General features: G+C 42.0%; 1 protein-coding gene across 1 annotated transcript in view; it reads right to left on the bottom strand.

Moving 5' to 3' along the window:
* The window catches only part of kif26ba (kinesin family member 26Ba), a 119032-nt gene that overhangs the window by 69220 nt on the left and 28739 nt on the right, over positions 1-21073 (bottom strand). The window contains exon 3 of the mRNA XM_064332164.1: positions 2655-3239. Within this exon, the coding sequence (XP_064188234.1) occupies positions 2655-3239 (585 nt within the window). The remainder of the gene's footprint in view (positions 1-2654; positions 3240-21073) is intronic.

A 21073-nucleotide genomic window follows, 5' to 3' on the forward strand; every position in this document is an offset into this window, starting at 1 on the left:
TTAACTACCAGGGAAATAGTGACACAGTGTGCTGTCTGCCTAATGCACATTTAATTTGTGTTATCTACATAAATTTTGGTGCCAAATGACACATTTTATGCAAATGAGCTCGATACAGGGAGTGTCTGATTTACAAAGATGATCGCAAATTACCATTCATTATCAACCATATATTTTTTTAAATGACTTAAGACCTGTCAGCAATGCAGCATGGCCTATTCAATATGTGTAAATTTGTTAAACCTACTGCATCTGTCACAGTTGAAAGAGGAAGAATTCGGTGATCACCTCACATCGCTAACACCAAGCCATTCCAATGCTAAAATAGTTTGATTACAACGATGACAATGCACCTGCCCCTGTACTTTGTTTTCTGTTTTAATTTAAGAAGGCTATTTTATTGTTGAGAAACAAATATTTAGATCTCGGCTCCTCCTATATGCCTTGTAGCCATGTTACCTAAATATCATTCATTTTGCATGGTCCAATTCTAATAATGCGACAGTAAGCTGTTCCAACACATATTGAAGAGGTCTATTTGCTGGTCATTCAACTAATCTTTGGGCAGGACTTGTGGTGCAGTCCATGGAGCGGCTGGTCTTCATGCCCACGTGTGCGGCCTCGTCTGGGGCTTCATCCCTGCCATGGCACCTTCTGACCTGTCATCCTTTCTCTATCTGTTACCCTTTCTGTCTGGATAAAGCAACAAAGGACATCATATATGCTCACCTTTTAAAAAAATATGTTACGCTTGTGAGCTTTCCCCCCCTAAGACTCATCTGTAGTAAAAGATCAGTAGAAATTGTGGGCTATAGCCAACATAACCGTACACAATTGGATTCAGAGCATTTGACGGCTCCCTTACAGGTTGCCTGAGAGCCGGTGGCAATGTAAATCTCCAAGGAGCTAAATCAGATTGGTGCTTACTGTACGCCATTGTAAATTAGGTCATTAGGCATAGGCTATGTGAAACATATCCACAGCAAAATCAGACAACAATGCTTGTAACATGGTGTAATTTAATTTGCTTAGCGTCAGTGACTCAATGGTGTCAATACAATACATTTACAAATCATAGATTACATTACATTATCCTCAAGACTCTCCTCAGTTCAGCTCCCCTTCCTGATTTGATACAAGAATTCAATTGAAGAGCACTTTTCTTTGGTCTTTGGAATATTTAATCTTTTTTTTAACTTGTACTGTATTGCAGTATTGGCATTATTTGCCATATCGTCACATACAATGGAAACATCTTTCCGTTGTAATTAAATTTCTTGAATTTAGTCTTGACTATTTTGCATTGATCTTCAGGAAAAAGCTTGAAGTTTCTCTTCCTCCCTGACCTTGTGTCCACGTGTTTTCACAGTTATTGGTCTTGTACATTTGTAGCCACGCTAACCAGACTCACTAATTATTTTGGCATAGTCTCTTACTTCCTTGATTTGCATTAAAACTTTAGTGAATCAGTATTTAATATGGTACTGGTAGCATTCACAGTGCTTGCGCAATAAGCAGCATGAACTGTGCTCTGAATCTTTTTGAGGATCTACTGTACCTCAAAATGTTTTTTGTAGGTAGTTAAACATTGACAGATTAATTGATAACAAAATCACTAAATGCAGCCTGAAGCCACACAATTAATAATTACACTGCTTAACATTGCTTTACAGACCGTATAGCCAGCTGAATTTCAATTATCAACCAGCTAATCCTGAAATCAGTGGTATCCCCAAATCACACCAGGACATACACTGATGGCACTGATTTACATTCAAAGGTCAGGAGTGAAATACATGTGTAAGAGTTCAGTGATTACATTCACATTCAAGGTCAGTTGTGGCATACACAGAGATACTGTATCTTTGAGTAAGAAAGCATGTTTTGGGCCATTGACTTTCTCTGTACAACTACATGGTCATGTTGTAATTGCATTATACCTGCCAGCTTGTAATTTGTTGGAAAATGTTTCCGGAGGTACTCTAGAAGTCTTTCTTTTTCCGTGTCACACTATACATATACATTACATTTTTTTCACTTTGAGACAGAGTGACGTGTTAACCCTCTTATAAAACATCAGAAGCAAAATCTGTTCAGATCATCAGATCATTTTGCGCTAGATGTGCAAATCCCAACAAGTACTCTAAGCTCACTGGAATGTGTAACAGCAGAAGAAGAGTAGCAGCATGCACGTCATGCTATGTAGTCGATTAAAAGCCTACTTGTGTAGAACTATGGCTGGCTGGAACAGTAACTATGTCCAGATTGTGTCTTCCGTCTACACAGAGTTTCCACTGTGGTTAACAGCTTGCCAGCACATGTAGCAGGGCAGACACTTGCTCAAGACATGGCTTTATGCAGAGCTGAATAGTCTATGAAGTAGGCAAAATAATCAGACCTAGATGGGCTAGGTGGCTTGTTCCTGGCAAATATTTGAATTCTGTTATGTTCCTTAATATGTATGCCTCCCATACATTGCACAAGTTTCAAACAAGTAAAGTGAAAAACCTTATCACATTTAACCACCAATCTAGCTAAAACTGTAATGACTTCACTGCGACATTGAAAATTTGTCTGTGATAGCACAATTACAGGAAATATCATGTAGTGTATGGCAGGCATCAATAATAAAAATCAGGGTGGCTAGCACATACCTGATAGGGGTAGAGGGTGACCCCATTGGCGCGGGACATGGACCAGGTGCCGTCCACGTACTGATGGGCCTGCAGGGCCGTGGAGCTCAGGATGTTCCCGTTGCCATTGGCAACGCTGGGGCTGACGGGCGGGTGGGTGGGCAGCTGAGCGCCAGGCTTGCTGGTGTGACCGGGGGACCCGTTCTTCTTCTCCACCCCGTTGCCCACGCCGAGGCTGTTGGGCTTGGAGCCGTGCTTCGGGTAGCCCGCGTAGAAGCTGGTGGTGGTGGTGTTGGTGGCGGGGGTGGAGGAGGAGGAGCTGGAGGTGTGGTAGGCCGAGGGGAGGTAGGCCCAGTCCCGGGGCGGGCCCTGCTGGGCGCCGCGGGAGCCCACGAGGCCGGGCAGGCTGGCGAGGGCGAGGGGCGGGGGCGAGCTGGGCGACGCCTCGCCCTGTTCCAGGGTCAGGACCATGTGGATGGCCTCCTGTTTCAGCTGGTTGAGGTGGGTGGCGCAGACATCGCAGCGGCTGTCGCGCTCGTTCCAGGCCTTGCGCGTGCTGTTGGGGACCTGGAGCTTGTCCTGGAGCAGCACTGGGAACGAGGGGTCCTGGAGGGGAGCAGATGCACAAGAGTGTTAAGACAGGAAGTTTGCTGTGATGTCACAGACCTCTGTTGTTACTGCCAGCTATGTGTGTTTGGTGAAGCTATGTAAATCTGCATTGGTAAGGTAATGGTTGTGGAAATAATATCCTCTTAGGATATTCAAGTAATCAAAGTAATCATTTAAATATCTAGAGATCTAAATAGCACACTGTTTAGCTCATTAATAATTCATGTAAAATGCAAGGAGATAGGGTTCAACCGTTCAAGCGAAAATACTTTGTTCTTGAAATGAAGACTGTGAGTCACTGCTGGCACATACAGTAGCTGGACCCATTTTCAGGTTTTTGAATCCTCACACTTTCGGATGTATCAGTACCTCAACTGAAAGGATATTATGACAGTATGATGAATTTATTTCGATCTGTTATTCACAAAGTGCCTGGAAACTGCTGAATAAAAGAAACTGGTGATCTATTGAACCTGTCGGCCTCAGGTGCAACACATCAGAGACTAGGGAGGAGACAAAGGAAGAGCCTTCAGGCTGGCACTCCCACTTGAGATACGCCGGAACGTTCTTTAGACCGCGAGGGACAGGACTGCAGCTGGCACAGTGGAATGAGAGCCACTTGTGACAGGTGAACTACTGAGCCAGAGAGTTTGCTGTCTTTAAAAAATACTTTGCCATACAGTACAGTTCATGAGCGCAAACATATTATCTTATGTCCCCATTGGAATGTTCAAATTCCGTACAGTCTTCTATGCTACTGCAGTGAGCTCTAATGGTGCGGGAACTGGACTTGTTTCTCACGGGCTATGGGTTCGATTTGACAGCTGTTGTGCCCATGAAATAGGTACTTAGCCAGAATTGCTTTAGTAAAATATTCACATGCATCCAAAAATGTATTTTATGCAAAACAAAAAATGTTATCCGTGTAAGTCAATCTGAAAAGCCATTTGCTAAATGTGAATGTTCTAGGTTTCCCTCATAATTTCTACATATATTTTCTGCTTTTCAGATGAGTGACTCAGGTTTCACCGAAGCTTGCAATAGCCATTACCCATATTTTGTGCATAATCTCACTCTTACTGGGAGAAATCCATGTGCCTAGGCTTTTAAGTTCTTAAAACACAGCCATACAAACAAAAATTTCGTATTTTCATAAATATCAATGTTATAAATAAATAATACATTTTACCTTATAATTGCACTACAAAAATTAATTGAATTTAATTTTTAAAAATGTTGCTCTCTGGTACCTAAGGATTGTGCACATTTTGTAGTGCAATTATTCAAGCTAATTAATGGGTCCCTCACATTGAAAGGCAGTTGCCATTTCACCTTCAGGGGGCTGGGGAAAGGACTTTGCCTGGATTCACTCAAAACACCCAAGAGATGGAGAAACACTGAGAGGAAAGCACAATTAAAAAACAACTTGTGCACCAATTAACCCAAAGCCAGAGGACTACACCCTGTCTTTGCTAATACTGCAGGAAAAAGCTGATGTGGGGCAATGCTTCTCTTTAATGGCAATGTCATGGGAATATTTGTCTTCCCCTAACAAATCCCCCACAGTGTACAAGTCTCTCAGCATCCCCGCTACTGTAAGATGTTGAAAAAATGTTTAATGAATATATATACAGTAAGTTCCATAATGTTTGGGACAAAGACATATTTTTTCTTGATTTGGCTCTGTACTCCATAATTTTAGATTTGTAATAAAACAATTCACATGTGGTTAAACTGCACATTCTCTGCTTTAATCGAAGGGTATTTTTATTTTTGGTTACTCCGTGTAGAGATTACTGTGCTTTTTATACACAGTCCTCCATTTCAGAGCACCATAATACCTGGGACAAGTGAATGTCATGTAAATGAAAGTAGTCATGTTTACTTTCACATCCTTTGCATACAATGACTGTTTGAGGTCTGCGACTCATAGACATACATCACCAGGTGCTGAATATCTTTGTTGATACTCTACCAGGCCTGTACTTAACACCCAAACAACCATGTTTCATAGATGAGGGGGGATGCTTTTGGATCTTCGGCAGTTCCTCTTGGCTTCCACTTTGCTTTTGCCATCACTCTGATACAAGTCAATCTTGGTCTCATCTGTCTAGAAGACCCATTTCCAAAATTCTGCAGGCTCTTTTAGGTACTTTTTAGCAAGCTGTAACCTGGCCATCCTGTTTTTGTGGCGAACTAGTGACTTGCATCTTGTGGCTTGTAATGTAACCTTTGTTGTTCTGTTCCTAAAGTCTTCTGTGGACAGTTAGTCACTGACACTTCCACACCTGCCCCCTGAAGAGTGTTTCTGACCTGTCAAACAGGGGTTTGGGGTTTTTGTTTGCTGAGTGATACACTAACTGTAGAGGTCTTCCTTGGTGTAGCAGGCCCTTTTCAATTACTGAGATCACCAGGGCTCTCTTGCTTCTTAATGATGTTCTAAACAGTTCATTTTGGTAAGCATAAGGTTTGGCTCAAACTATTTTTTTCTTATTTCTCTGCCTTACAATAGCTTCCTTGATTTTCATTGGCACAACTCTGTTCCTCATGTTGACAAATGCCAATTACAGACTGCAAATGCGACCAAAAGCCTAGAATCAAGCCTAGATACCGAAAGCTCTTTTAAACCTGCACTAAGGAAGCAAATGAACACACATGACTGATCAGAAACACCTGTGAAGCCATCTGTGCCAAACATTATGGAGCCCTGAAAGAGAGGGTACTACGCATAAAGGGCACTGTAATTTCTACAAGGTGAAACCAAAATGTAGCCTCTACTAGAAGCTGAGAACCTGCACTTTAACCACAATTGTTTGATTACAAATATAAAATTGTGGAGTACAGAGCCAAATCAAGAAACAAATGTATTTGTCCCAAACATTATGGATTATATTATTATGATAGATTTTCTTCCAAGGATACCACAAAAGCCCTCTCGCAGTAAGTTCAAAAGCATGCGTCCATACAGTACATCTGCTGATATGGAACTCAACATATTCTACTACGAAAGATTATACTGCAAGAGTCAATTCAGTCAAAATAGTAAGAGGCTTGCTTGGTACTATAAAGCAGGTAACATTTGCTCTGTGCTGTACTCGTTTATTCAGTTTTGGCAAAAATGAGAATTGATCGATAGGAATAGCACTCCTTGACAGAAATGGGATGGGGGTTTACCGCACAGTGAGCATTTCACAGTATTTTCCCTCATCGAATGGGTAGATTTAATGCATGGTGGGGCAGCGGCGAGAGCCTCCAACCAAAAACAACACCGCCTCTGGCTGCTGCTTTGATCCGCACCGAGAAGCAGCACAGAAACGGATCAGTGATGCGCAGAAGAACTGACACACACACACACACACACACACACACACACACACACACAGATACAAACACGAACACAACACACACAGAGCCACATGCACACATGCAGATATACACACACATACACACACATGCACACGAGTGCTCACATGCGCATACAGAAACATGCTTTCACACACAGAAAAATACATGAATGCATATGTACACATACACACATAAATGCATACGCATTTATTCACAACTGCAGATAAAATAGGAAAAAAGGAGCTGAATGCCCAGTGAAATCTGAAATCACAAGCTGCCAGGAGTGCATTAAATATGATTTTGAATTACTGTCATATGGCTGCATTTTAGGGATCCCAGTTTGAGCTTTTGCAAGCTTTTAGGCCTTGCGTTTGACATAAGATGAAGTACTCTCATTGCATACTTATGTGATTACAAGCAACTGAGCTGGAAAATAACCATGACTACAGCAAGTCATAAGGACACTGACTGGAGACACACCTTTTCAGATTTTACCTTAGTTTCAAGAATCTTGCACTGAGCAACAGATCACTCCAATATGTATGTGAAATTTGATATTATATAGCATTCATTTCAGTGTTAGTCATCACCCTGACTATGGAATATGATGGTACAGTACATGATATGGCACACTGTATTGAACATACTACTGCCTATATACTGCAAATTGGTGCTTGCCTCCTTAAACTAAAATGGATACGTAGCTCTTAAAGACAGCTGTTGGCCATGTTGCGTTTAATTCTTCCCTCTTGATTCCTATGTATTGTATTCCTGACTGTGATTTTTGTTAGTACTGTGATATATTGGCATCATACCAGATTATGTATATGACTGGGTAGGAGAGTCTTGAAAAGAAATGAAGAAAACATTAATAAGTCATTATTTAAAATTGTAAAATTGACCCCCCAACTCCTGCCTGGATTTGGGGTGTAGCCTGTAACCACACAGGTAATCAATGCTCCTCCCCAAGTCAAACAGAAGTATGTCTGTTCAAACTTTAAAAAACATACATTCCTGCTGTCGCTGTGAATTTGTGACTGGGACTTTTCTTAATCCGCCACTTACAGACCAATTGGCTATGCCTGTTAAAGCGCAGCTCATCATCTCCCTTTCCTTTACTCAGTCCCAGAAACCATGACGAGCTGAGGACAGAACTTCAGGGTGTTCCAACATATCCTTTCGAAGGGAGAATGCACAAAGTACTGAAAACAGGGGAGCCAATCATTTTCCATCCCTCTTCTTGGGAAATAAAATTATTGCTTTTTTCAAAAGTTTTACTCTGAACAACTGTATTAGTACATATAGAAAGAATCTCATTCATTTGGAGTTTGTAAAGTTGAGATATATGGGGCTGTCATCTGGATGCTGTTAATGCTAAAAAGTAATAATAAAAACCCTTTGGCTGATCCGGTGCGGAAGACTCCACACACTGTCCTTCCCTGTCTGTTCTCATTAGGAAGCAATATAATACGAGGGAGGGGATAGACTGCAATCACAGAAAAAATGTACCCGTCAGATTTAATGATCAAACTGCTTCAATCAAGATCATATGACTTCATCACAGATTGAAACAGATGAAACCACTGGCAAACAATCATGCAAAAAAAAAAAAAACCTCCCTCGTTTGAATTGAACTTAATTTACTTCAATGTAAAATTCTGTCGTGTTCTTGGGCTTGTCCCTGGTTACCCTTTTGTACAAAGTATACTCTACCCGTCTACAAGCAGATAATGATTGCAGACTAGAGCACTAGGAATTTGTTTTACAGACAAAAAAAAATCCTTTCGTGTTCTCAAAGTTCCTCTAACTATGAACTGAGCAAAAGAAAATTACTTATGGTGGATTCTGGAATGTCAATATAAATATTTACTTTAAAAAACAGTGTTTCAACAATCTGGGACAACCGCATCGGAGATTCATTTAGTGGCCTAGGCTTTATTTTTTTACTTGGCCTAGGCATTGTTATGAAGTCACAGGAAACGAATGAATGCCCTGCCCATAATTATTCCATGTCAGCAGATCAACTGAAAAACTTTTTTGTTGTTCTTTTATTCATGATGAATGTTCCTTCAGTTCTCCTCTCAGGTAACACTTGATACGGATACTTGAATAATTCAGAGGGCATTTATAGTCTGTGTCTCTACAGGCAATACTCACAGTCTCATCTTACTGCCAATAAACCAGAGGGGTGTTTCGGTGTAATATCTATACTGGAATTTAGTAGACACTTTCATCCAGGGTGACTTACAATTCAAACACAACTCAGGGAAGTGCAGTAGTTCCCAAGAGGGAGAAAGTACAATTCAACGAGACACAGCAAATGCAAGAAGTGCAGCCTTGATTGACAACTTGTCAACTACCCTTTTAAACATTCAACTAAGTTACATGGACAAGAACAAATCTACCCCAATGAGCATTAAATTCCATCAAATTAGCAACAGCAAAGAATCACAGATGTACACAAAGTTACACAAAATAAGTGACACCTAATCAGGCGTCAGTGCTGGTAAAATTGCTGAACAGGGTCAGGGTGGAGGAGCCAAGGTGAGTCTGAAGAGGTGAGTCTTCAGTGTGCATCAGAAGATGCCCAATAACTCAGCTGTTTTGACTGTTGTAGGAACCTCAACCGACCACAGGCTTGGAGGAGCCAGACATCTGATTATCTGAAGGTACAAAGGGGCGGTCCCCCTTGTTGCCCAGTAGACCAGCACCAAGGTTTTAAATTTGATGCGAGTAACGATGGGTAGCCAGTGGAGGACAATGAGGAAGGGGGTGATGTAGGAGTGTTCTGGGAGGCTGTAGAAAGGAGCCTGAACCAGAAGATGGTAAGGAATGGGAAGATTCTCCTGACTTGGAAGAAGAATCTGCACACCCAACTGTCAAAAAAAGATTTTTGTGATGTTGTAAATTTGTCATCCAGCAGCACTCCAAGCATTGCGTTAGAATAAAGAGAATGGTGTTGCTCAGAGTGAGAAAGATGTCAGGTAGAGGAGAACACATAGCAGGGGTGTTAGCGCATCTTTGTCTTTGCCAGGTTCAGCTTTAGGTGGTGATTTTACATCCAACTCAAGATGTCATATTAGTACTTTAGATTGTTTTACTGTGACATTAACTCTTAAAGCAGATCTACCCTGGCTTAACTTAACAAACTGAACTGGTACAGTTCATACAAGCGCCCTTTTAAGTACAGGTTCCAGAATGATTGCAATACATAGCCTTAGACTCTCCTTTCCTGATAATGTTCTGATGTTTTTTAGATAAATCTTGTCAGCTCAATAGATATGGAGACTCATGGTGAAATTGGTGGCTCTATGCCTTTTTGCTGTAGGGATAGCATAGTAACCAAGAAACAAGTATTTCATAATGCCTGCAATTAAGTGCGTAATCCTCTTAATTGAATCAGTTAACAGATTCACATACTGTCTAATCTCTTGAGAGATGTCAGAATTGCATGTGAAAAGTCATTTACAAATTCAGTTTGATTAGCTGTTGACTTTCCATTTTGGCGAAATATAGGCAATTTAGGCCTTGGATTTGGGATGTGAAATTTTGGGAAACATGTAGACTTTCAAAACTTAAAAAGAGATCAAGAGAATTTACTCACTGTCACATGTACAGCATTTGTGTGTTCGTGCATGCTTCCCAAGTTCCTCTGTATTGTTGTAAATGAAACTGTGTGTGTATGTGTGTAGGTATGCATGTACGTGTGTGCATGTGTGTGTGTGTGTGTGCACACAAGTGTGTATATAAAACACAAGGGCATTTTAATACTTTTTTCCCAAACAATGCACATTGTTTCCCCAAGGTATTAACAGACGTATTCACAACAAACATCAGAGAAAAATCAATAAAGCCTCAGACTCAGCAGGGCTGTAACGTGCGAACATATTGTCACATTGGCCATTTTAAAATGTACTGTGTGAATATAAAAAATATTCCTGTCGCACCCGTGTGACTAGTTTTGTGGTTCATCATTATTAATGTTAAATCTACAGGACTTCAGACAGAATTTCAATGTGATTTCTCTCCCAAGACAGGCAATTGCCTGCATTATGGGAGATGTATTTCCAGTTGTCAGTATCATATTGTAACATGACCTATGCCTAGCAATACTTTAGAACTATAATTCTTGCCTTACCGTGCAAGAGATAGCAACTTTTGGGCAGTCTTACTATCACTAGGTAATTTCGTGAACCATTGTACTTGATATTCTCCCTTTCTGTTCATATAGCCCTCTATATAAAAAAAAGTTTATGGTTAAAGTGCACATTCTAAGTTTTTAAGAGTATTTTTATACACTTTGATTTCCCCATGAAACAAATGTTCAATTGTACTTAGATTGACTGAAAGACTCGGCCTGCCTAAATTTTCCAGTTTTTCGCTTTGAAAAATTAACTCCTTTTAACTCCGTCTTGCTGTAGGATGAAGCATCATTAAATGAGTTTGGAGGCATTTGCTTAACTTGAGAAGATCAGATGCCTCTGTGCATTCTGCTGCTGCTATCAGCAGTTACATCATCAATGAAGATGTAACAATGTATAACTGTACACAGGAAATTGTTCTGGCTCCCTGACCGCGGGACTGACCCTCCTCTGAGTTAGAATCACAATTAACATCTCTGGTCAACCAAGGCAAAATGACGTGCCTATCCCCTTCCTCCTGCGACCCTGCAATAAACTTACTGCTTGATCAGTTAGGCACTAGCTTGGGGCAGGAACTTCCCCTTTGAGGAGAAAATAGGGAGCCCAATTTAATACGCTTAAACATTACAGCACTAATAAATAGTTTATTTATCAGTGTTTGATCGACAGCTCCAATACCATGAGCCAATCAAATGTTTGTGTACCCAAAATAATCTAAAAATCAGGTTCCAGGAAATACACGTCCGTTGCGTCAGTGACTTTGTGAGCATAAAAACTGACCCAAACCTTAACAACTTTGCTCTGAGGGTAAAGACACTTGTCTACCCAATCAGATATACAGTACTCCTTTGCCAACTTCGTGGCGCACCCCAGCATGCATCTTGTCTGATCATTGAGACAGAGTTGGTCTGCTACCATCTGTAAAATAAACCAAGCTGGTTTATTTCCCATCGACAGCTGTTTTGAGGAACAAGTATCTCCAGAATTTTCCTCCAGAATTTTCTCCTTTGCCGGCAGACTCAAGTGGAAGATCTGTGCATCTGTCCAAGTCACGTTTTATTTAACACTAACATCACACAATAGGACAGTGTGAAACTTGTAATACCTAATTAGGTGATTTTATAGCTGTTTGTTGTTGTGTTTGTTTTGCTGTGCATGCGTTGGTCTGGAATAGCAAATCCTCTGACCTTGTTGTTTTACATTGTTGAAACTTCATTTTATGAGACTGATTAAACAAACTAACCACATAACATAGGGTAGCGTGTCACTAACTCATAACACAAATTAACCTTAAACCTGGTCATTGTCTCTGTTTTTCTTACTTCTCAGCCTCATAATGGCTTCCTTGACTTTCACTGGCAGAACTCAGGTCCTCATGTTGACAAATGGCAATAATAGGCTCCAAAGGTGATCAAAATTTATTTTCTCACAATTTATTTATTTGTGCTGTAAAGTTTTTGACCATACTAGCACATGTGCTACTGTCAAAGAAGTTCAGTTACAACCCTGCTCAGATCTCCATAATTGTATGTTGAACCATTCAAAAGATGTGGGCATGTTTTCACTAGGTCAGATGTAGGCTATACCATAATACCACAGCTCACCGCTTCACGCCACCCTCTGAGGAAATTTCCCCAGCACAAAGTATGATCCTGAGGGAAACCCTGATGAAGAAATATAACAAACATAACAAGACTGTAGCATAACCATTAGCGAGCATCTTCAGCATTGACAATGCCACACGCAGTCTTCCCAAATCACTGCCAAATCATAAGCTCTTCCAATAAGTGTGGACAGAAAATTAATATGAGTATTGCATATTTCATGTTTTTCTTGATGAGAGCCATCCTCATAGAGTGCACACTGATTAATGACACTCCAATCGGTATGATTTCACCCATCATGGAAAAGTGTAATGCTTGGTAGAAGAGGCAGAGGGATCTCAGGCACCTTTTTTGCAGTATACTCGATACAAGCTTTATATTCCTGCCTCTCTTCTGTGGCTTGTCATTATTTCAGTAAATATAAAGAGTTGCAACGCAGGCAGGAAGGCTTAACCCGGATGTGAGTAAGTGTATTCCCTGGTAAGACTGTCACGCAGAGCACTGCCTAATACCGCAGGTGACACGCAGTTCAAAATTCACCAGAACCTTCTGATTAAACAATGCAGTGGTTGCCAAGTATTCAAGACCCCAAAGTGAGAGTGTTATGAACACTATTTCAGACGCAACATAAACATACATGCATTACCAAACAAACGTACGCACACCCATGAGAACGCACGGGCAGAAGCAGTGAAGCATATGAGTTTGCCTTCCACCTTGCATGTTAATAATTGTGACCGTGCAAACACGAAACAGAAGAAACGATGCTGACTTCCTCTACGTGAACTCACACACACAAAGCACGCTCACATAAACTTCTTGGTTCAGTAAAGGTTACATAAAAAGGCTCCCTGTAGACACCTATCTTTAATATAGAGTCATAACCTCCAAATCCAAATAAAATTCTTGAAGGTTAAAAAAGAATGGCAGCAGTGGCTGCCTTTGCATTACAGTGAACTGAGTTTTTTTCCCTTTTCAGAGAGAGAGAAAGACCAGGCCAGCATTCATGTAAGCTTCCAGCAGCGGTTGGCTTGGTCCGGGGTGACATCTCACACAGGTGAGTGCACTTTAAAATGGCACAGGGGTCAAGAGCCGCTATAAAGTGGAAAGCCAAACACCTCGGCACAATTTGCGCTAGCACATACGCTAATGTTCTCTGAATCCCAAAAGCAGCAGACCCTGTCCAATGCAAGTGCATGGCGCCAGTTATAAGCACTGTGGCCACGTTGCAATAAGTTAACCTGATCTCTCTTTGTGTCTTTAAAAAAGGATCTTATGGCAGTCTCATTGCCATGTCTACTGTACGTTCTGGCTAGATTTGGTGCTGTGTACCATATGTGTACCACTGTGATTTTGACTCCGTTTTCTGTATTTTGATAGATGTCGTATGTCTCTAATTCTGTGTAATTGGTTTGTTGCTGCCTGTCTCAGCCAGGACATTCTTGAAAAAGATTTAGATTTTTAATCTCAATAATCCTATCCTGATTAAATTAAATAAAAAGACACTGAAAATATAATGAAAGACAGAAATTGGTCCTCAGAGTAGTATACAGTCTGGAACCAGAATTTGAATTTGAAACCCTGGGACCGAAGAGCTGCAGGCAAGGGTGCCACAAGGGGCCCCATGAAAAGATCTCACATTGGGCACCACCACCCAAGAAAATGTCCTAATATATTCAGTCAGGGCCCTTGGAATCATCCTAAATCACTACCACCCCCAACCCCTACCCCCACACCCCCACACCTCCACCCACTCCACCCTTATGCTGCCCCTCGCTGCAGGGATTCTGGTCTGGTTTTCCTTGATTCTGATCGTTCAATTGGCCAATTAAAACAGCTGATTATAACATTGGCTTGCCGAGATTCTTTGGTCTAAATAGTTTTTTGACTGAGGTGGAAAAAAAACCCTATCTGCTGGAACCCCAAATATGGAACCTGTACTGCATATATACAGAATATTTTCTTAGGACAGTGGTATGCATTGAAGATCCACAGAGTCATTTGTTGATATTTGTAAGTGAATAATAATAATAATAACAACAACAATAATAGATGGATAGCATTTAATTTCATCTTTCAGGATCTCAAATGGCTTCACAGTTACATAGCGTCACATGAAGCACAAGAAAGGCAAAATCATTTAAAAATGCATTACTCTTTTTCTTTGCCTCTTTCTCCCCCCCCTCTTTCTCTTTCTCTAGAGCCCAGATTGCATGCTAACACCTGCACAGTAATGAGTCAGAGACCAGGCAGTGGCTGGTCTCTAACTAAAGCCTCCGAGTGGGAGGGTTTCTCTGAACTCCGTCCACGCGCCTCTGCTTTTCCAATATCAAAGCGGGTAAACACTGTTACAATCTTCTCCCCTAACGCCCTCTGCTCTCCATTACCTTTGAAAGTAAATTCTTCACCTTTATTAACATATTCCAGGGGGAGTCGGGCTGTTGTTGAACTGGTTATGGAAACACTTAGGCTATTAATACTCCTTGCAGCTGCCTGGGCCAAATCAATTAACATCCTGCTGCACGCGGGCGTCCCGCTAGGCCAAACAAGGCGGGGGTAGGGGAGGTTAAAGTTCAAGCACTACAAAGCTGCTACTGAAACGAGACTACTCTGACATGTTCCAGTCCACCTCTGTTTGTCTGCTCCCTTGCGACAGATGTAAAAACATGCCCCAGCCACGCTATGCACATTTAAACATTCTAGGGAGCACTTACTATGGTTTGTGTTTTTTTTTTTTAAAGGAGGATCCGAACTGACGAGCGTGTCATACTTTAAAGGGGGCCATTTGTTTCAGTTAAATTCTATCAGGCTGCCCTGTGTTCTGCACAAAAACGTGCAAGAAATAAGGGTGAAAACTTGCTAGAAGAACCACGTGTCAGATTTGACCTTTGACATTGCAGCAATCATTTATGCACCTCTGAGATAACAGAACACAATAACTACGATACAGAACACATTATGATGATCTGTTGAAATCAAAAGAAAATGTTTTACTGTGATAGCTCATAGATTAAATGTTTAATATAGTTACAAAAATTTTAATTGAATGTAACTGTATATAACGGCAATCCAAATGTCCAATGTCAGAACATGTCATTCTCACATTCGACATAAACGCACACCAAGCACAAAATAACGTTTAACAGGTGTTTTATTTAAAAGCTGATGTTGAAGTGGTTGAACACACATACACTTTAAAACCATGTTTATGATCAGGGCCATTACTGCATGTGGGGTCATCTTTTATTCTGAAGTCTGTGTAGAGGACTGTACTGCAGAGGATAAGCCTGATATGTGACCAAATTATATTTATTCAGTGGTTTCACAGACCACAGTTTTGTCCTGTGATTTAAACTGCTGGCTTAAAAGCTTGGTTTTAAGGAAAGTAACACTGTGCTTTATGCTTTTGTAACACAGCTGATAAGGCTAAGAGTCCATGGGTAGAGCCCAGCGTATTGCTGCTGCTAAGTCTGTGTGGGCCTTTCAAGCCCTTATTTATAAACTGCTGTCACAAAAATGCCGCTGCATTTCCCCAAAAGCTGATTAGTACCCCACCGCTTTCTTATTTGGTCACAGTTAAAGCCAACATTTGCCCGGCCTACAGGACTGCACTCTGATAAGCGCGTGACCCCGCCCGCTAAGCCCTTTGAAATGAGAGGGCCTGCGGTTTAGCCCAGCGGTGCCCAACGCTGGGTCGGGACCCTCCGGTGGGCGGTGAACGGGGTTGAGGCGGGCCACGAGACACATGTGAAGAACACATGTCTCTCCTACAGGAGCTCGCCATCACCAATCACCACGGTCACCGCGCTGGTGGGTCTACGCGCTGTTATTTTGACATGCAGTATGCCGAAAATAACCGTAATTTCACCTTTGAGCATACTGTAAGTTAGGGCTTATAATGAAAGGTTGGGCGCTGAAAATGTCTTTGCCCGTAAAGTGGGTTGTGAGCTTGGATTTAAGAAAATACTTGTTTTGTATACTCAGCTGATAAGGATGAAAGCATATTTGTTTGTGGGCAGGAACCAGATTGGAGAATATCCATTTTAGTGATGCACCATTGAGAGAAAAAATGGCGTGTATCATGTATCATATATGATACCTACCGTATCATAGCATTGTTGTATATACATCATTGTAAGTGTTTTCTTAAAATAATTTCATGGTTTTATCCTGTAGAATTGTATAACACAATCATATTATTATGTTCATAACTTAAATCTGACAAACGTTATATGCAGATTATCAATAATTTCACTCAATTTCAGTCTTGTTTTGTGCTTCTATTCCACTGGGTGCTCAGGGAAAGCATATCTCTGTTGAACACAGTATGTGCATTTGCCTTTCTTTAGAGGATTTCACAGATATCTTGCCTTCCATCAGAAGAGAACCAGCAGCCGCTGAGGACCGCACGCCCTTCAGACCCTACTGTCGAAGGGTTCCTGGGAGAGAGCGGACGCTGCCCGCCGCCCCCCAAGGCACAGCACGGGCGAGGCTCCGCCGCAAATACCAATTTCCTCACCTTAGTCTCGCCGCCGCTCGAAACGTGAGAGCTCTGCCGCGGAAAATCACGAGGTATAGCACCTACTTATTCAACAGAAGCTTTGGGAGAAATCACATGCTTCCCCCTCTGCTTGCCGCCTTCATCTCGAGGATTAATGACAGGTACTGCCATCGACTCCTGGCATTTCTCGCTTCATAATAGCTGGGATATGCATTTCAGACAAGCAAATCACACATTTGCTAAACGCATCTTTAGACGGCCGTCTGGTATTTTGTATACAGTTTAGGGCTGGAAATTCTGTGCCAGTAAAACTTAGTATTGTATTACTATTCCTCATGCTGTGGAGCAACTTTGATTTCAATGTGTTTGGAGCTACGGTTGAGCATTATCTGCACAGCCTATTAAAATGAGCAGGTTGTTTACTCGATCTATTCAAACACTAGATGACAAAAAGCAAGGGGGGATTAAGGGAATCAGTGTTTGGTGATCTGCTTTGTACATTGTCACTTAATGATAATCCAGCATTAATGCCATTATGTTACAATGTTTGGCTTGAAGATACTGTTTTCCATTGAGCTCCGATAAATAATACAAAAGCATTTTAAAGATACATAATGGTACATAAAGGATTCTGCATAATGTGACGTGTCTAATTATCATGGCACTCAATTCAGATATATAGTTTCTGATTAAAAATTCATTTAATGTCTGCTGCTCCCATTTAATCATGCAAAGTATTCGCTCAAATTAAAATAGTTATCAGGCACGGAATTATATTTGAAGGCCATTTCATTTAACAAACCTCCATACCTTCAAACATTACATTTTCCGATATTGAGCACTTTAAAGATCCAAAATGCCGGGTTTTGAATGTAGCCCTTTTTTAATTCATAACCTCTAAATTAAATTAAAGCCACTCCAGGCATTTAGCTGCGGTTGCCTGAGATGGCACGCACCGTTGAGGCAGGAGAGACCTCAGTGAATCAGGAGTTTGTTTGCATTACAGCCGTGTTTACCATGCTGGGCTTCCGATGGTGCAGGAGGTACCCACACAGGTCGACAAAAGAGGCCGTTCATATTTGGCCAGCCAACGTGCCCCCTCCCCTCCACCTTGACAATCATCCACCATCAACCAACCCTACCTCAGCAGAGGCCACGCCCCCTTCACATACTCCCCCCCCAACCTGTGGGTCCAATGAGCCCCAGGGCCAGCTGCCAGCCACATGCAGTGGGTAGGTGAGTACAAGCCTCCCATTGATGAGGCACACAGCCTCAAGTGTAACCCAAGCCACCGGCATTTATTTGGCTTTGGGATGTCCTGGCCAGCAGGGGCATAGCCAAGACAGTCAGCTATAAATGAGGTGCCAATCAAGGCACACTCCCACTCCCCACTAGAGATCAGTGGCTACTGAATAAATACATACACCGCACCGCTCGCCCCTCCAAAAGAAAAATCACAGCCTGGGGGCATTCAGAGATGAACGACCGCCCTTCAGCTTCTCCTGTTCTCCACGTCCCCCTCCAAATGAAATTCTTCTTTTATATTCAGCCCATGAAAGCGGGGTGCTCCATGTTTACTCTGACTGATATGCGCTCGGCAGGAAGCGAAAGCCCAGGAGCAATCCAGAATGCGCTGTCGACTCCCTCAAACGCTCACGACAAGCGATTAAAGAAACATTTTGTGCGTACAATGCACAGCGGATGGACCCCCTTGAGCTTCGTATGAGATACAGATGAGCTTGGGGGCAGCAAGCGACAAGTCGTGCACACGCCCAGACACAAACGCGTCCGCCCGCACGTACACGACGCAGAAACAGCCTCTCTGTGAGGGAAATGAGCTCGAACGAGCCCAGCGACACGCAAGGGTGAGACGTGCCCCGCATCACCGTCGCCCATTAACCGAATCCTCCCCGGCTACGTGATATACTGCACCTCTCCTCGGCTTTTCTTAATTCCCCAGGAAAAGAAAAACATACGAAAAAAAAAGCGACAAGCTGCTCACTGGCAAATGACTGACAAAAAAAGGGGGGAGAGGGCCCTCGTGGTGGCGGAGGAGAGAGAGGAATACGGAGAGTGGGAGAGGGAGTCGGACCGAGAAGTCAAAAGCCCCCTTTGATAAGGTCCGAAGGCTGGTTACACGTGCGACGTCCCGTCCAGCGCGTAATAAAACACGTCTGTTTGGCTTGTATCTCGATCCGATTTCACCGCGGCCAAGAGAGTAATAAAATCAACATGCTGTCTGCGTCTGACTTCAGGGCCCCATCGTACGAAATTAGCCGAGGGGGTAAGCGAGTTGACGGGTGATGGGGGGGGGGGGGGGAGTAGGGGGGTTCCAGGCACAAAAGCAAACAAAACAAGAAGAAAGGAAAGCAATGTTTTCAAATTCAGTAATTGGGTAGCGAGGTGGAGGTTGGGGCAGGGGGTATAGGTTGAAACAAGGAACAAATGTCAAAGCACTTTAACTTAACACAAAATTTACAAAAACTGCTCTGTATCGGAGAATTACTGCGGAACGTTTTCCTGCGTTTAGCTCGTTTTCCTTGGAGTCCTACCAGGTACTGAAAAACAGCCAAAGACGTGGAGGCCGCAGCCCACACAAGCTCCCTTCATTTCAAAACAGCATTGCCTGACACTTCATTAAAATAACTTTGGGACTCAACAGATACAAAATCCCTCAGATTATCAATCATCACAGCCTCCCCTCTCTTTTCCCTTCGAATATCCCATGATAGTCTATGTCAGTTCATTTAAGCATCTATGAATTTATATGAAGTACACTTTCCTCCTTCAGAATTGAACATGGCGTGATTCTCCACATATGGCTTCGTTCTTCTATGAGAACAGCCCTGGAGCTTCAAATTTCCTACATATATTAGATTGTCACAGTTTTGTAAATCTCTCATATCCTGCGATATGGATGAACACTTGTAATATGTACGCGCTAATAAATTTTAGATGTTGTATTTTTATATATATCATGTGTCAAACATGGATGCAGGTAGATTTTTGTTCTGAGTTGTACCCACATTTATATCCTACATTTCAGTAAGTGATAAATGAATTTAATGCTGTGCGAAATTAATTTTATACTGTGAGAAATGGATTTTATTTATTGAGTTTTATTGAAGCATGCTGTACATTGCATTTGGAACATGATGTATTTGACAAGGAGTCTGGAGGCGGGGTCACACCTGGCAGTAGGAGGAGGTTGTCGACCCCCCTGCGAATCAGTGACAGGGGGAGAGCAGGCAAATTAAAAACCGCTGAATAAAACATGGAACGGAGATGGGGGGGCGATGGGTGGTGTTCCATAGCTGGAAAAAAATGTTTTAGCAGGTTTACTGTAATAGCCTGAAGGACGGTCTAAAACAGCTGACTGTAGAGCAGGGTTGTCAACCATCAAAAGGCATCTGATGAGATTTTACCCAGGTATGACGTCCAGTTTAAAGAATCCTGGTTGCTTTGATGTTTAGGTGTTTTGGCAGATCTGGCCATTGAAAGTGACTGCAAATTTTTCAATTAAACTAAATCCAATTTTAATTTGTATTGTGCTTTTACAGAGACACTGTCACGTAGATGCTAAAGAAAATAGAAAAAGATTTGGCAAGACAGCTCGAACCCCAAAAAACAGCCAGGTGAAAAAACTCCCCAAAGGGAAGACATCTCACTGTAGACAGGGTTTGACAGATAATGGCCTGGGGTATTGAACTTTACTAGCTGGTAAAGCAGATAGGAAAAGCCCCGGGGTGCTGCACTAGAGCCACAGATCTAAAAGATTCGAAGGAAGGGGATGCACACAACCATGAGCATAGCATTAACAGAAAATGAAATCATTTAACCAGCCTTATCCAAGGCGATTTACAAAAGGCATGCAGAAGAAGGTTAAGCAAACGGCTGTAACAATACAAAAGTGCTGCAACCTTCAACAATTGTCATTGTGCAAATTTATTTTGGACAAAGCAGCCTGGCCATGTTCAGCCATTAGATGATGTTGCAGACCTTTAGTATTACATTTAAATAATTTACAAAGTGCATATAAAAGTTAGGCAAGTGTTACAGCCGGATATAATTACTGAGTCACGGCATATACTTAGCTGCTGGCCAACAGGCTACATCCCCAGATTCCAGGTCTTATCATTCAGATGAGGCTGCAGAGCAGGAAAACCTGGCCAATGGATGAAGCTATAGATCTTGCTGTTCAAACAATATTACAAATCTTGCCATTTTGAGGTTATAGAC

This window comes from Anguilla rostrata, chromosome 1 (assembly GCF_018555375.3).
Source record: "Anguilla rostrata isolate EN2019 chromosome 1, ASM1855537v3, whole genome shotgun sequence".
Taxonomy (NCBI): Eukaryota; Metazoa; Chordata; class Actinopteri; order Anguilliformes; family Anguillidae; genus Anguilla; species Anguilla rostrata.